Here is a 16,612-nt window from a genome sequence, read left to right as displayed (position 1 = left end):
GTGGTGGATGTCGGCTGTGGAAGCGGCCAAGCCACCGAAGTTTTCCACCAGCATAATTGGAATTGATGTTAGCCCCAACCAGATACAGCACGCTCGCAAGGTGAACAAGCACGATTACATAAAGTACGAAGTTGGCAAGGCTGAAGTCCTTCCGATTGAAAGCAATTCCGTTGATTTGCTCGTAAGCGCGACAGCTTGTCAACGATTTGATCTGCCTAAGTTTTTTAAAGAAGCCAAGCGAGTTTTGAAAGTTGACGGCACTTTGGCGAGTGGGGAATGACGGATACATCGAATGGGTAAATTATGATGAAAGCTCAGTTAGTAGTATACGCAGTTCTTGCAAGTAATCCATGAAAGGATCACTTATTCCACTTACGGCCACAGATCTGTCCCAAAAAAGAATTTGCTTCAAAAAATATAAAAGGTCTCATTAAGTAGCCAAGTTTAGCAAGAATTATTTATCGATTTAGACAATTTTCATTCAGCTTAAACCAACGCTTTTCTGCTGTGAATCGTTAAACACAACAAATCTTTTCCTTGTCATTGTCTATCCCCTGTAGACAAATGAATTACGTCGTCAGTTTCCTGTCTTCGTGACAATCCCCGGCCCAGGGAGGGGTGAATCAAATCCATTAAACAGTGTTTTCTCCAATAACGAAAGCACTCTTTTATACCACCTATAGCGACAAAGATTTATTTGAAAAACTTCTCATTAGCGTTCAAAGTGACTCACACGTTAATAAGTGCTTACACGACATTCACAAACTGAAAGTAATTTATCCTATAACAAGATGTATCCGATTCTCACTTATATAAAGTGTGCCTGATCTCTAAATGAGTGCCATGTGCTCTTGGTCAAGGTCCCCTACAGCTAAATTATTTTGATAAAAAAGTAGACGTACAATCACACACACACACATCGTATGCAAGCACATAATTTGCTAATTGATCCACTCACGCATTACTTGCAAGAACGACGCGTACGCCAAACTGAACTTACATCAACATTGCAGTTTTCGCACTTCAGAAAGCCATTCAACTCATTGAAAATTGTGCATGTCAAATACGAATTCATTAATGCTAATAATTGCCATCAACTAATAATAATGTATTGAATATATGCTTACAAAGGACCTTTGATACCGACGAATTCTCCAAATACACAATTGCTAATTCAAAATATATATATACCCTACCTGTAGCCTACATAGGCATATGTTTGTTCGTGTTTGAATTGTAACAGCCATGCCAGAAAAGCATAGAAATGGATTTTAGGGATTATTTATTATAGGAATAAGAACGTGAACTTTTTCTTTCCTAACTTAAAGATCTGGGGTCTCCAAACTACTGCTCGGCTTGTTTATTCCGGCTTGTTTCCCAAAACAAAAACAGGCCACATTGCCAGATCAATCTCTGTGACATATTAGGCAATATATTGCCTCTTGCGTACAGCATAGCCTACTTTTTGACACTGGAATAAAAAATATTGAATTTAATTACCATTACGAGGAGACCACTTTGGTAACAATTTCTTTAGTCAACGCTTATCGTCACTGCTCGCATAAAAAAAATTTGTAGACATTCTTGTGCTAATGACATCACAGGCAACGTTTAGGCGCAACTTTTTTGCATTTTTTGGGAAAATTTTAAAATGATAGGCCACGAATTCTGCACACAAAGCTACAAATAAAGGCAATTTCAGTGAACCATCGTTAACAAAGAAGTTGTCACGTGATTTATACGATTTCCATGTTTTGTTTGTACTGCTGTGAAAATATGAGCTGGGGTCGAGAGAAAATTCCGTGTTGCGTCGCAGTCTAGTCGAGTCGGTCGACTTAACTAGACGCTTAAAATAGGAGCCTGACTGCGGTAGGTAGCGCAGTGAATGGCCCATGCTTATCAAACCAGGGTGTCAAAGCCGAACAAATGGTATTTATCTTATCCATGGGTAGTTTGTGATATAGAACGCCATGAACTTACCTAATTTAAGTCTACGCCCAAACCACAGAGCAGTACCAGGCCGCCATATTGCATTTTTAGTGCGGAAGTGACTAACTTGATTTTGTTCCTTTGGGTGTTAAGTGTCAGTAAATCAACATGGAACTTCCTTGCTGCTACTTTCCAAACATGAGTTCATAAATTACACAATTTTTTGAGATAAATTTTGCCAAAATTCTTTTGAATAAGATGTAGTTTAACATTTCATTACTTTATTTATCTTTCAATAATATTAGTTGAAATTAGACATTACCAGTACTTGAAGAACTGTGTTTGTTTCATATACAAAGAATAATGTGCAGTATCAATGTTAATTCTTAGCAAAATGTAGTAAAAGCTATTTTCACGTAACTTGCGCTGATTGTAAAACTGCACAGAATTTGAATAATGCTTGAAAATCCAATAATATTTCATGTTGATCTTGGCATGATGCAAACATTACATTTCATTTGTTTGGTGTATTTAATGAAAAACTTTCCTTGCAAACTTCTGACTGGTTGAGCCAAAAAATACGGTTTATATAACAGCTTATTTACCATTTTAGCCAACTTTTTGGACCACAATTACTTTTGTCACTTTACAAATGTAATCACTAACTGTCGATTGTGATTTCCAATTAATTACTGCAATTAACAAAAACAGTACTTTCCAATTCAGGCTGTTTGTCTGCTGTACCTAATTGGCACCAATCATTAAAAATTTTTATGTGTGTTTTTGTAACACGATGAGCAAGCAGCTTGCTGTGCCTTTACCGTAGTGATGATCAACATGTCTCTATCCCCATCCCAAATCAAGGACCGACTTCTAAGAGTTATGAAGGACGATGGAAGTGTAAGAGACCATATCTGTTTTATTTGCTCCAGAAACCATAAAAGAGTACTGGTTTTATGTGTTATTATTTTGTGGCATGCTCAAGAGTGCCAAATATAATTAAAAAAGATAAATTCTATCCTTGATCTCAAAGTGGGTTACATTAAAATGTTGAAGATTTTGTTCAATTTTTTGTGGAGCAAATGTATTTAAAAACAGCAATAACTTAGTAGTAGGTCCAAAGCTGAATATGTATATACATTTCATGGTGATAAGAAAACAAGAGGCACATTATTATTAAACCAAATTTATATCATTGATTATTCATCCATTTGTATTCTACATTTGCTTGACTAGTTGGTTACATGATAGTGTCAAGTGGGGCACCTAATTAGTACACCACGATGAGTTGGCATGCAAAAAATTCAGCTGTGTTTGTTTGTTAAACCTTTGATAATGTAAATTTAGTGAAATAATCATCAATACAATCAATTTTACATTGAGTTTATTATACTACTTGAATGTCTTACAACCGTTTTAGACAATTGGTGAAACTTAATTTCATTTGACAAGTCCATTGTTTGATTTAAATTGTTGATGATTTATATATGTTTGTGTAGGTTCGAGACTTGAAGGCGGCACTAGAAATTATCACCATGTTGGAAAACACACAAATAACGAAGGCAGAGCTGGAGGTAAATCTCATCCTTCACTTGTAAAAATGTTGTTTGTGTCAGATTTTCTAAGCAAAAACCCTTGTAATTTGTGTTTTTTGATTTCGGACATTGGATTTGCATTATTAGTCCATCCATTTTCAATTATTACATATTTTAATTGTGCCAATATTAATTCTTTTATTGATACCATTGAAGACCAGTTGTTTTATGCTGTATTTTATGTGTAATAACCAACTAGTCCGGATAATATACATTAATACATGTAAAATGTTGGATAGGATATTCTGTGAATATCTTTACCACTATAAATGTTTTAAAGTCTATCTGCAAACACACATAACTAAAAGTACTTGGTCTAATTCTCTACTTAAACTTAACGAAACCATTAATATTTTTACAAAATTCTTTTTAGTAGTTTCTCCCAGTACTTGTTCGAAAAGTTTGCTCTTACCATGAACAGTTTCTCTTTCGCGTAATTAACTCCACATGTTTTTCGCACCTAAAAATGATACTGTACGTACAAAGTCTTCGAATATGAACTCTTTCTCTGTGCACATATCAAGCAAACCCAATAGGTACTTAGTGTTGTGTTATTAAATACCTACTTACAATTTTAGGACACCAGGATAGGAAAATACATCAATGACATACGTAAAGCTGCCAAAGACCAAGTAATACAAAAACGTGCCAAAAAGTTAATCAAAATGTGGCAGAAGATGTTTAAAGTTGCTGAACAGGTACATTTTTAAATAGCTCAGTATTTCAGTATTGGAGATCATCTATTGAATTAAATAAATGTATATGCAAATGTATGACAACAGTTTGCAAATGTGCCTTATTCCAGATGCCACATGAGTGTATTAATTTTTGTGCTATTTTTTAAGTTCACCGAGTTTATGCAACATGCACTATTTCTGCTGTTTTTCGTTTCTTTTATTGAAAAAATGGTGTAGGTGCATGCTATGAGTTTGCCATGCAATTGGTTTTTCCATTTTCAAACAACGTGGTATGTTCCAAGGGTTTCTCTGAATATGTCACTTTGGAAAGGTTTACTGAGTTGCCTGGGTAGACTGGGTTCATCCTAACTCCAATCCTAACCCTGAAAAAAAAGATATCATAACCCTAGTCCCTGTCAACCCAGTGTTCAGAGAAATCAGTGTTCTAACACAAAAATACTTGCAGCCTGCGGAGAAAACCATGCAAAACACACCCCCGGTCAAACACCATTCACCACTGCCGGCGCAAGCGAGCACCAAGCAGCGGCGCCAACTGCCCGCTATCGCCACCCAACGGACTAACTCACCAAACACTGTGAATGGCGATGCCCGCGACCACAAACGTCGCGCTGTTGAGCCTGTAGCGCCGAAGGGCGGCGGAGTTAAGTTACAAACTGACGCGAAATTTCCGAAAAGCGCACTGTACATGAAGTCCAAGAGACCCCGGGATTCCACGCCTAAAAAGTCGCCGGAGGACCGCCGTCCAATCCCCTCACCACACAACGCGCACTTGCCAAAGAACGACAATCTATCCCCGCCCATTTCTTCCAACCTCACGTGCAAGAAAAACGGTTTGAAGTTAAAAATATCGGTAAGTTTACATTTAACCAACGGCACAAATAAAAGTTCTCTAATTGTTTATGTGGGGAATTTAAGTTTCGCATTTGTTTTCTGACCTGTAGTCGTGTTTTTGCTGTTTCTGTCCCTGGGAGAAAATGCTTCTGTCAATGCCTTGCAAAGCACGATAATGTAAAACGCATCTAGTTTGTCAGTTATAATTACATGTTTCCTGGGAATTGTTAATCTCCAAGGTGAAAGTTTCAACTCCTCCAGTGCACCAGACATGATGTGAAAAACTGTAAACAAAAGAGAAGTGATTGGTTTGCAAAGAGCATGCAATCAGTACACATATCAATTTTCTGATAAAAACATGTGTTTAGTGTAGATTTTTCATGCAATGCAACTACTAATGCGATTCTGTTTGCTTCGTAGTCCTTATCAACCTCCCCGCCTAAGGAATACGCCACCTTATGGTCAGACGCAGAACCCCCGAAATCACGTCACAAACGAAAACGCGAGGATGACATGTCACCACCCGACAGTCTAGACTCGACGCGCACGAACGAGGAGATGGCGTCATCAAGCCTGACGTCATCCAACTTGTCACCACTGTCTCAAAGCGTTACTTTGTACCCCGGCGAAATGGATTTTACTCCACTGGGTAGTATTTCAGCTTTAAAACACTTACCGCAAGGTGTCGCTGCGGACACAACTTCTGTAAGCAATATAGCCGTCAAGATGCGCAAAAGCGTCCCGAAACCGTGTGACCCCGGACGAGCCAATGAATGGGCGGGCGTGGACGGTTGCCGAGGTGGCGAAGGCGCTTGGTACGCGTGGTACGACAGTATTTATGTGCAACGGCCCGTCACGGTATCAAGTGCATCAGACCAAAGTGAACTCGACGCATTAAGTATTTTGCCTTACGTGGAGCTGGAATGATCCAAGCCCATTTGCCTCTTTTTTTGATTTTTCCTGGAAAATGAATTATTACCATTTCGTTTCTTTTTGTTTTCTTTCTTCTGAAACCAGGACCACTTCGTGTGGTTTGGGAATGCTGTCCTTGTCTCGCTTAAAGCCTGTGGCTCCCAGCAAACAGATGCGCGCGATTATCGCTGCGGAATAAATTGCAGTAATACAACATCTTGTGTTTATGCGATGGTTGAACACAAATGTTTGAGGCTTTAGAATACAGTGGTTTTGAAAGTTACTTTTGACGGCGTTGTTTTCCTGGCGACAATAGAACCTTAGCCACAGAAGTTGCTCTAAATTGGCCGTACCCAATCAGTAGCACAAAGTGTAACTAAACATGTAAAGCAACTAGTGTTAACTTACAAAGAAGTGTTTCTCGTATTCTTGTGTTGTTTGGTTACGCGAGTAGGTGGCTGCATTGTCCTGTTGTGCTGCGACTGCCCTGGAAACTGATACACAAAGGGATTTACCCAAGGAAATTACTTGACATTTTAGTTCAAAAAATTGTTACAATCATATGTTCATTTAATTTGTTGAAAATATTCGTAAGAGGTTTAGAGTTTTTATTTTGTTGATTTTGCCGAACTCGATTCAATACAAACATTTTTTTGTGATTTTTTTCCAAACGATTTCTATGTTTTCGTTCGCTGAGAAATTTGCATTTCTCGAAGTAAACAATGTAGCGGAAAATGCGGAAGTATTTTAAGGAAATAAATCGGAAAAGAATTGTTACTGGGTTTCATTAAACTTAAAAAAGTGTGTTTATTGTGACTTAATTTGCGCTACAAGTAACAAGAGTTAGGTTATGGTTTGAAGACAAGTAATTTGATTTAAAACTAGAAACTCGCCTTTTTCAAAGCTTGTAGACTGGACGATACATAAAAATCGTGTACCTGGTAAATTTATTTTAGTATGTCAAGCTTAGTGTCTGCCAGAAGTAACCAACTACTTTGGTCAAAGGTTTAGCAAGTAAAAATCGGTAAACAGTAACTTTTACAAGTTTTGTCAACATTGGAACAATTTAGTAACAATACAGTAACCAGATCTATTGCCACAATTCCCAAATTTGGTTATTGCAGAATAATTAATTCCTCTATTAAGACAGACTACAAACAGCTTTAGCCCATTGGTTAAAAAAACAACCCAGTTAAATATATATATATATACCTCTTCTATAACGTGATGTTTCCTGAAAACATATAACTAACCAAACTGTACAATGTGCAGTCGTGAAGTGATTTTAATACTTCATAAGTAAAATCTTTGCAAACAACAAGATACACAAAAAATCTTCATAAAGAAGCAACAAAATGTGCATGTTATTTCATATGCTGTCAATCTCTCTTCTTTTTATCTCCGTTTTTGGAATCTGCTTGGCTTGCAAGTGTACTTTCAACAATTTCAGTTAGTGAGTTGACCCTCTGCAATAACAAATATTCCAGCATATGACAACAAGCTGAAGTAAGAGCAGTTGATAACAAAAAATCTTACTTCTACTGTTGTATTTGCTTGCATGTTGCGGAGTTGATAGATGGATACCTGTCCATCGCTGTCACCAACCAAAATACTGTTGGAGTTTCGTGAAAAAATTGAACAGCCCAGTTTGGTTCCAGGGCTTGCAAGTGTAGTTATTATTGCATCCAGTCTAGGGACAAGCAAATAAGTTAGTTGAGAACTGACTTCATGTTAGATTTGTTTTTTATTATTTACGAGTTGGTGCTGAGATCCCATATTTCCACAGCCCCTTCGTTAACAGCACAAAACACAGTTGGAGAGTACGGAGACCAGCTGATGTCATGTACTGCTTTAGTTGTGGAGTGGAATGTCAAGACAGGTCTCAAAATTGACTGTGTCCACAACCTGATTGGAAAGATAAGAAGCAAATGATATAGCACATATTGTTATATGCCTTATATTTGACGGAGATGTTACACAAAAATTATGATAAGCTGTACCAATGATGCAACTGAGAGGAAATGTTCATACCGTTTTAGATCAATTCTTAACCAGTTTTATTGCTAATACAGTATCTGTTAAATAATTACTTGATACTCCAGTCTGCACTGCATGAAAGGAATGCATCAGGTGAGAATGGAGACCATCTAACTTTGTATATAGGACCAGTATGGCCAAGAAAGGAGTCGAGAAACTGTTCGTTGTATGAACAGGAACACTTGTGTATCAAACCTTCTTCTGTGCCAGCCAAGTACATGTTGGTGTCCTGAGAAATGTTCAGTTAATAGTTAGGTTTGCATGGTTTACACCAGGTCTTTGTCCAAAAACAAATATTGGTCAAGGTTTTTATGGGTGACTGTGGCAAACCTTTTCATGGAAGTCAAAGCACATGCCAGGTGCCTGCCGTGAAATAAAAGCCTCTGATTTTTCCTTTTTCTTATGGTGGTTCTTGCTGCTACTTCTTTTTAGCTTCATCAAGTCTGTGGTACAGTAAAATTTCATACAGTGCCTCGTGAAATGTTAAGTTCTTGCAAGGTAAATTACCAATGCATTCAAATCCTTTTCGGATGGACCATTGCACAATTCTTCCGTCGGCAGAAATGGACACGAGAATTTCACCCCTGTCATCACCCACACTCTTCTCTCGTTCAATCCAACACAGCTGCCAGACGGGACTGGAATGTTTTCCAGCGCAATCACTACAAACAGAGTATTTCAATATTTACAATGCCATTTTGCTGCTCGAGGAAGAATAGAAACGTCTTTGTGATTGAATAAGAAAAAAAAGGAAATATTACACCACAGATTTCATCACTGGAAAGTGTTGGTTTCAGTGCAAAATATGAAGGGAACCACATCCTGTTTAGTTTGGGGCAAACATTTCCATTTAGTCTTTTGGCAATAGACACATGAAAACAAAACTAAAAATAACGACCATAATGGGTAAAAAAATGAGCAGCCTGTTTTCTTCATTTTGGGGGGTTCTGTGCTTATAACACTAGTCTAGAGTAAGTTACACTTACAAGCTGTCAACAACCGGTGAGTCCTCAGTGTTTCTGACATTGTAAATGCAAACTGTTCCATCGTAAAGTCCAACAGCAAGTAAGTTGGGGTTGCTTGAACTGAAATCCACAGCTGTGACGCTTGCTTTGCAGTGGTAAACTCTTTCTGGGAACTACAAAAGTGAAAAGTTGTGCACCTGCTTGAGGTGGTGAGTTAGTTTTCAAAATAGTAAAGCTGGTAATGTGTTGCAGATCAAAAACATCTGCCTTGCCAGGTACAACATAAGTTATACTTCTGTCATGCATTGGAGTTTGTTGCATTTGAATAAGCATGTGATGTAAATTGGAAAAAGGAAAATATTCTCAAAATATATTTGTATAAACTTCTCCACTTTCGATGTTTGTTTACATAAAGCCACCATGAAATGTAAATTAATTGTTTACAAAAAGTTTTACCTCTGGGTTTTTTAAATTCCAGCAACATGCCAATCCTCCTTTGGTCTTGCTCTGCTCTGTAAAACCGAACTGTCCATACGCGACCGCAAGTATGTCAGAATTATTTTTGTTCCATGCCATGCTGGTAACGTTTCTCCCCTACAAAGCACATTTAATTGATAAACCATGTAAGTCAATAGTAAACAGAATAACGAAACCACTCCAAACTGTTTACTTTTGTTAGAGAACAGTGATATGACCAGAGTCGATCGAGGGTTGGTGCCTTTGACGTCATTATATCAGGGGTAACAGTTCCTGCTTGACTTTCAGTTTCCAGTTTTTCTTTGTCTGGGTCTAAACAAAGTCCTTTCTCCAGTGCAATGTGGTTTCATCATTATACAGTGGTAATCATTATACAACCAGAGAGTAACTCGGTGTTTGTAGCAAAGAAGCTATAAAAGACTACTTGCCTATGAGAATCTGCATTCCTCTGTATGTTGCTTGTTTAGGTTGATAAATGTTCTCGGTGACAACTCGCTCCATGATTACTAGGTGGCGTCTGATGCTATCTCCATTGCAGATTGCCTCCCATTGTGGATTTACACCTGTTGTTTTCGTGATAATTATTAAGCGCTGCAGAAAGAACTAACACAACTTCCCTGGTGAGATCGACTAATGTTAGAGGAGACAATGACTAGTTAGTTGAAATAGGGCTTTGATTAAAGTAAAAACTGTGGATGAATGAATTCATAAGTAAAGCAAAGCTAATTTCAATGTAGGGAAGTTTGCTGGGTACTTTCCCCAACATAAAAAGGAACCAATACATACTGCTGGGGTAATTTGATACCATGAAAAGGGGAACTCCCTGGGAGTTAACAGGCATACTAGTTCCTACATCAGCGTTTGTTGCATCACAGTTGAGTAAGTGTATGTATATTATTTAGTATAAAGATAAATTGCAAAACAATTCAGAATAGATTTGTTATTTCCGTGGATATAGTCGTTAGCTTTTGAAATTTGTTTGTTGTATTTTGCACTACTGTCATGGATATGTTGCAGGTAACATTGATGATTTATAGCTTAGGAAAGGGTAGAGGAGAGGGTCAGTATAGAAATAAAAACAAATTCTCACCACTCTCACTTCCTTCAACTATTATCACCGGCTTTTCAGTTTGTGTCAACATGGTTTGGTCCTGGTCTGCTTCACCCATCACAGACATTGTTAGAACGCTGGCACGACTTTCTGCAATAAAGAACCAGTGTAATTAAGAGATTTAATAGGACTTTAACAATAATCTCTAGTGAACTTTAAACCTAGCCTAATGTTAGTTTTCTTTAACAGGATAAAGGGTAAAACTAAAACCAATACATACTGTTTAAATTAAACTAAACTAATAGTTTGAAGTGAGCTGCATACAGGGCCAAAGTTTGGACTTATGTTCACTTAATACATATTATTGACTCTATTGCTTAAGCAAATGATTTTCAGCAAGAATGTTATATTGCTACAATCATGTATCATAATTTGTTATTCAGTTATTCATATAGTGTTTTGTGAAAGAGTAATATAAACTAATGCAAGGATTCTGTGTTTTGTTACATGGTCATCAGCTACGGCCATATAAATACAACCTGTATAACTTTACTCAACATTTGCAGAAATTTAAGAAAACTGAGGTTAATTTTGTGGTGGAAATCATGACAAAATGTGAAAGAAATTCTGCTAATATTGTTGTCTACTCGCAAAATGTCAGCTGTGATATTCACAGTGAGAAACTTGTCGGTCTTTTGGGCGACGAATATGAGTTTTCCAAAAGGATAAAAAAAGTTGTGAAAACAATTGGCAGGAAACGTCCAGATGTTGTTGCACTTAATGAGGTAGATTTCCAACAATATATTCACTAAATGACAACATAATGTAACAGCAATTGATTGAAATTCTGCATTTAAACCCTGAAAAATAAGTTTTGTGGGAAACATGGTGCTTATATTTTTTAGATACGATACAAAGACCATGTACAGCTGCTTATACAGTTACTAGAAGATGAAGGCTACACATCTCAAAGTTTCGCCAACAATGAAGACAAGATGTCTTTTAACAACATTTTGGGAATATCAAGAAAAAGTGAGGTAGGGGTGATTTGAGTTAAATGTTGTTGTAACTTTAAAACCAATTTCATCAAACAAAAATTGTTCAGTGGAAAGCATTAGAGTGGAAACACCAGTGGGTTGCTATGGGTGATCAGCCGTACTTGGAAAACAGTCACTGTTCAATTAAAGGCGATCCACATGGAAGAAGTGCTGGAATTGTCTTTTTGAAACACAGAACTACCCACATTCAGGTACATCAACTGTAACATTTGAAATGATGGTGCTTTCTATCAAAAGGGCCAGAAGTTTCTGACTTTTTAATTAAAAATATTTTGTTGCTATATACATGTTGCTGTCAGGTATATTGTAATTTCAAAGAATTTTAACTTTAAAGTTATGTATTAATGAATAATGGTAAAAAAGCTGGATGTGAGATTATATTTTGTCAAACTACTTTTAAACCCCATGACCGATTAAAATTTTTTTTAGGTTTGTGTTCTTGTGTCACACGTTATCCCTTTCGGCGAGGTAAAAGTTTTACAGCAAAATGCCTTGCTTTCCATAAGCGATAAAAACATGCAACACAACCCACCTATTCCGTCTGTTATTGTTGGGGACCTGAATCGCTTTTATGACGAGAAAGATCAATTTGCACAGCAGCTTGTTGAGTACAACATGGTTGAAGCTGTTCCTCAGAAATTTATCGTACCACACGGAGATAAAGATATCTCCTTTAATGGAAAGAACATTGGGACATTCAGTCCTTGGCCGACAGACACCAACATGTACGAAAGACTTTTGAAAGAGCCGATATGCAAATCGCCTTTAGACGTCCAAGTTTACACGAATGAGCCCAGAGCAATAACCAACGAGAGCGTTATTACACATGCTTCCATGCTAAAGGCGCCAAACGAAGAACCACCACCAGAGGGCAGAAATGTTGTGAGACACATGCTGGACAGACGCATGGCATCGGACCATATTGCCATCATTGGAACATACAAAATTTATGGTTAAGGAGATAACCGAGAAATTTGTGCTTTTTTACTTTTATTTTTTACATTTTGTTGCTTTGCATTTTTTTCAAATCATGCAGTGCATATTCTTCCTGTGTTCGTTTAAAACAAAAATATTAATGACGACGTATAATTAGATGTACATGAACATGTTTTGATAATGTATAACATACCTCATGGGAAATAAGTTCCTTGCTCAACAATTTGGTTTTTACCAAATGCTGCTATATCATGCATTTCAAACAATATAGAAAATGGAAAAAAGTCACATTTTATTTGTCATTTCCATCCAAACAATATATAAATTTTCATTGTATTTTCAGACCTATTAAACCATGTTTAAAAAATCAAAACATGAAATTGTGTAATTCTTCATTGCAAGAGCAGTTGAATTAAATTCAAGAAAAATATGTTGTCCATTTGTCATCACGCTTACAATTTTTGTGTGTTTCTTCAATTGTTATTTTTGACCAAATGCGTTTCCCAGTAATTATGAGCACATGAGAGTTATTTTTTTGTTCACTGTGTTTTACTGCTTATCAATAGTAGGTTTGGTGTAGTCTGTTTGATCACTGCACACTTTTTGCTGCTTTCAAAATCGTTTATTAAAAGTTAATTCTTTCAAGCTGTGTGTGCATAATTTTCAATTCCTTACATTGGATACAACTTGCAAACATTGCCAAAAAATCAATTTTAGGAAGTATCATGTTAACAACTGTGGACAGAACAGTGGCACAAATAGAAGAAATTTAGGAGATTGGTCTTCCAATATTACTTTCAAAACAAACACTCCAATGGAAAATTACCCCTAAATTATAATGTAATAAGCACTGGCATTGTACCATTAGACATAGATAGACAAAATATCAGGCATGCTGGTAAGTCTACCTGCTAGTTTTGGGTTTAGAAATATAAAAATAGAACATACCTGTTATTCTCGATGTTCCAAGACTTTCCTCTTCACTACCTTGTTTGGTTCTATGTTGTGCTGATTCAATGACACTTACTGCTCGGCTACCTGGTGGTGCCGCAGTTGCAGTCTCATCACCAGGGGGTGCTGTTAAGCCTGCGTACGTGTCGTACATGTCCCATGACGTGACGTTAATGCCAGCATCCGTCAGGCCAACCTGAAGTCACTTTGTATTAGATATAAAATTGTTTTAAATAAACCACCCATTACTACTTTAGAAACATGCAATTAAAAGAGATTATACTCCGGGTTGTCATAACATGCTTGTTTTCAAGCAAATCTTTGGACTTACATGCTCAGTTTTCTCATGTAAACATGCTTATTTTTTTTTATCAAATATGGATTATGAATAATATTGCATGGTGCCAGATGGTTTTAGATTGATAAATATGCTTATGTTTTGACCCTGGCCTATGGTAACTTTTTTGGGGCTTTTTTATAAACAGATAGAATGATAACCATTTGGGTTTCCATAGAATGTCCATTTAACATTTACTTTTTCAGCTTGAATTTCCTTGTTTTTAAGTGCATTGTTGAAAGTTTGCATTCCCCTTTCTGAAAATCTGTCATTGCCTTCTCTTGTCTTGCAAAGATCTTCGTAAGCTTGATTGCTTTTCCTGTAAATTGTGAAGTACTGTAGTTGCAATAAAATGGCTGTAATTACTAAAAACTTAAGGCTGTGAGCTACTTTTTATACAAATGGTGACGGAACAAAAAACAGGAAATAACAAGAAAAAAAGATGCAAATTTTGTACTGAATTTGTTGGGCATCTTCCCCTTCTTCCGACACGGCAACACCTTTTTGCTCGAACATCCATATTGTGTCGGTCTCCTCCAAAATGATGTCCACCACCTTATTCAGATCCTCCTCTGTAATCTCTTCCACCTCCTCCTTCCTCACTGTCATCACATCTGCACAAAAATGGGATGTACTTAATTTTGTTGCACATAAAACAAAAAGGTTGAATTGACATTTTATGAAAACAAATGAAATTCATTCATTTATTTTAAGTAATAAAGTTTCTGGCAATAACTTATTTGTGCAATCAATCAGAAATGAAACAAAAATCAGTTATTGAGTCAATTCATACAATTATTATTAATGCAACCTGTGCATAAACTTTACTACATTGAAACATATAGTACATGGAGCTTTCTGGAAAAAATTGCAGTATAAATAATCAGATAAAATTTCATAAAATACAACCTGCAAATCCAGTTGTAATTTCAGGCCCACTCTCAGTGATTTCACCACTAGATTCGATGGAGGACTTTTTGGATCTCACTGAACGATTTGATGTACTGCCATATATTGACCTAGAAATGAATTGGAAGATAGAATTTACATAAATTCAATCAAAATTATGTCTAGTTTTAAAAATACAAAAAGAAAGCAAGCAACAAAGCTGAATTACAACAGTAGTAAAATTCAAAAAAAAATTCCAATTCGGTAAAAGGCAATAAACCAATAACAACAATAATTGGGAACGAAATATCTTTTTTATAGTTTTATAAGAAACATACAGTGGTGGGATTCAGCCGGTTCATGCGAACTGGTTCTTGGAATCTAATGACCTAAGCGAACTGGTTGTTGGCAACTGTATGTTTAAGTCTATGTTTCACTTCGAGCAATGTAATCACGCGGTCACTATGGCATGCTGCTAGTGTGATAATTGAATGCTAAAATATTTGAATCTGACCACTGGAAACTAGCATCAATGATGGCTAATTTTGCACTTAAAACTTATGGTCAAAATGTCACGGAAACAACACTGCTTACCTGCTGAAAGGTTGTGCATAGCTGGTAGTTCCAGTTTGATATATCTGGGAGGTAAATGAGAGAAGATCGGTTGGTGTGCCTATAGACTGGTTGTCACTCCCAAACATTTGGCTCTTTTGTGCATTGGGGTCAATGGTATAAAGTGGTTTGGGTGTTACATCATGGCCATCTTCATCCAACACCTGTAACATATTTTTTTCGGAAAATTTGAAAACATAATTTTCAAATGTTTTCTGTAAAGTGATAAAATTGCATAAGTTTTTTATCTTATGGTGTTGGTAGCTGTGACTTACCACAATACCAAGTTTACCAGGGCCTGAAGGCCTGGCCTCTCCCATTTTTGATTCACTCATGGTGACACTTCTCCGACTCTGAGATATATTAGCATCGCTTCGTTTTGAAAAACGACTTTGGCTTGCAGTGTTAAGAATGCTCCCAGTTCGTGTTGCCTTTGATCTAAAAATAATCAATCGATGTTAGGTGTAAAAATACAAGTTTGTTTGAGTCCTGGTAAATCTGCATCAAACTTTTATTATTCATTGTTATTCTTTGTTATACTTTGTACCACTTCCCTGCAAATCCAAAATTGTTTGTCAAGCAAATTTGTTTTGCATTTCTTCAAACCAAAACTTTGGGACTATCATTACATAAGCAAAATATAAGGACTTACGCAAATACATTTCCTTTGGTGTGTTGTCTGTTTAACCTCGACATGTTGGGTCTTGGGTGCACTTAAACATGCACTCTGGTTAATCACACAAAATGTTTAAACCTGCAGCTGGGAAGGTTATACATTTTTGATCAATTAAAATACTTCAAGATAAAGTTGGGCATGCACAAACGTAAAGTTATTTGTTTCGTTATGCCCACCGAAACGTTACGTAAATTATATGGTTAACCCAAAAAACTCACTAACGAATGATAGATATTGTGCAAAATATTTCTGAAATGAAAAGAGTATTAAACTAAATGCCATTTATAGGCAAATAAACCAACAACAACTTTAGAAATTTAAACGGCGGGCTTCTAATGTTGTCTAGGAGATTTGTGCTGCTTATTCCTGGACGGCAGAGTTTGTATCCTCTACGATGCAGTCATTTTTGCGTTTTTGTTTTGGAAAAGTTTAGAACAACGCCAAAATTGTCATGTGGGTTCAATCCAATACATACATGTTCTCCAAGACCGAAATCCTTGTTTATTTCAGTGTAAGGTGGCGCGAACGCACGCTTGCAAGTTGAGCTGGCCTAACATTTGGAGCTGTTTCGCCGCAACATAAACATTTACTTACAGCCCAATCACCAACAGCGTCAAACCATCAATTTATTAGAAACATTTTCAGTCACACGAATCCAG

At 36.7% G+C, this 16,612-nt stretch overlaps 3 protein-coding genes across 3 annotated transcripts; 2 read left to right on the top strand and 1 right to left on the bottom strand.

Moving 5' to 3' along the window:
* Positions 1–2,645: 2,645 nt before the first annotated feature.
* Positions 2,646–6,165, top strand: LOC145909143 (uncharacterized). Its single transcript, XM_082996464.1, has 5 exons — positions 2,646–2,829; positions 3,429–3,503; positions 4,103–4,222; positions 4,668–5,072; positions 5,474–6,165. The coding sequence occupies exons 1-5, from the start codon at positions 2,758–2,760 to the stop codon at positions 5,978–5,980; spliced, it is 1,179 nt and encodes a 392-aa protein (XP_082852590.1). The 5' UTR covers positions 2,646–2,757; the 3' UTR covers positions 5,981–6,165.
* Positions 6,166–7,238: 1,073 nt separating this feature from the next.
* Positions 7,239–16,039, bottom strand: LOC145893821 (dynein axonemal intermediate chain 4-like). Its single transcript, XM_082982184.1, has 18 exons — positions 15,930–16,039; positions 15,553–15,715; positions 15,260–15,441; positions 14,687–14,796; positions 14,235–14,391; positions 13,976–14,096; positions 13,438–13,636; positions 10,535–10,645; positions 9,873–10,007; positions 9,638–9,756; positions 9,424–9,561; positions 8,989–9,140; positions 8,510–8,664; positions 8,333–8,445; positions 8,056–8,231; positions 7,721–7,870; positions 7,502–7,655; positions 7,239–7,431 (listed from the first exon to the last, which is right to left on the bottom strand). Exons 1-18 carry the CDS (start codon positions 15,971–15,973, stop codon positions 7,345–7,347), a joined length of 2,466 nt encoding a protein of 821 aa, XP_082838310.1. The 5' UTR covers positions 15,974–16,039; the 3' UTR covers positions 7,239–7,344.
* On the top strand, positions 11,066–13,115 carry LOC145893830 (uncharacterized). Its single transcript, XM_082982195.1, has 4 exons — positions 11,066–11,280; positions 11,401–11,532; positions 11,601–11,744; positions 11,983–13,115. Exons 1-4 carry the CDS (start codon positions 11,101–11,103, stop codon positions 12,508–12,510), a joined length of 984 nt encoding a protein of 327 aa, XP_082838321.1. The 5' UTR covers positions 11,066–11,100; the 3' UTR covers positions 12,511–13,115.
* Positions 16,040–16,612: the final 573 nt, after the last annotated feature.

This window comes from Ascidia mentula, chromosome 1 (genome assembly GCF_947561715.1).
Source record: "Ascidia mentula chromosome 1, kaAscMent1.1, whole genome shotgun sequence".
NCBI classification, from domain to species: domain Eukaryota; kingdom Metazoa; phylum Chordata; class Ascidiacea; order Phlebobranchia; family Ascidiidae; genus Ascidia; species Ascidia mentula.
The sequence above is the reverse complement of the archived record's forward strand: the minus strand, read 5'-3'. Positions and strand labels throughout refer to the sequence as shown.

Bases quoted from the DNA above. Each gene is read 5' to 3' on its own strand.
- LOC145893830 (XM_082982195.1), top strand. From the start codon at position 11,101: ATGACAAAATGTGAAAGAAATTCTGCTAATATTGTTGTCTACTCGCAA. The intron at 11,281-11,400 runs GTAGATTTCCAA...TATATTTTTTAG, and splicing joins ATGTTGTTGCACTTAATGAG to ATACGATACAAAGACCATGT. The intron at 11,745-11,982 runs GTACATCAACTG...AATTTTTTTTAG, and splicing joins ACAGAACTACCCACATTCAG to GTTTGTGTTCTTGTGTCACA.
- LOC145909143 (XM_082996464.1), top strand. From the start codon at position 2,758: ATGATCAACATGTCTCTATCCCCATCCCAAATCAAGGACCGACTTCTA. The intron at 3,504-4,102 runs GTAAATCTCATC...TTACAATTTTAG, and splicing joins TAACGAAGGCAGAGCTGGAG to GACACCAGGATAGGAAAATA. The intron at 4,223-4,667 runs GTACATTTTTAA...AAATACTTGCAG, and splicing joins TGTTTAAAGTTGCTGAACAG to CCTGCGGAGAAAACCATGCA.
- LOC145893821 (XM_082982184.1), bottom strand. From the start codon at position 15,973: ATGTCGAGGTTAAACAGACAACACACCAAAGGAAATGTATTTGC. The intron at 10,008-10,534 runs GTGAGAATTTGT...CGAAAACAACAG, and splicing joins AGTTGAAGGAAGTGAGAGTG to GTGTAAATCCACAATGGGAG. The intron at 9,141-9,423 runs GTAAAACTTTTT...TCACTTTTGTAG, and splicing joins GGAATTTAAAAAACCCAGAG to TTCCCAGAAAGAGTTTACCA.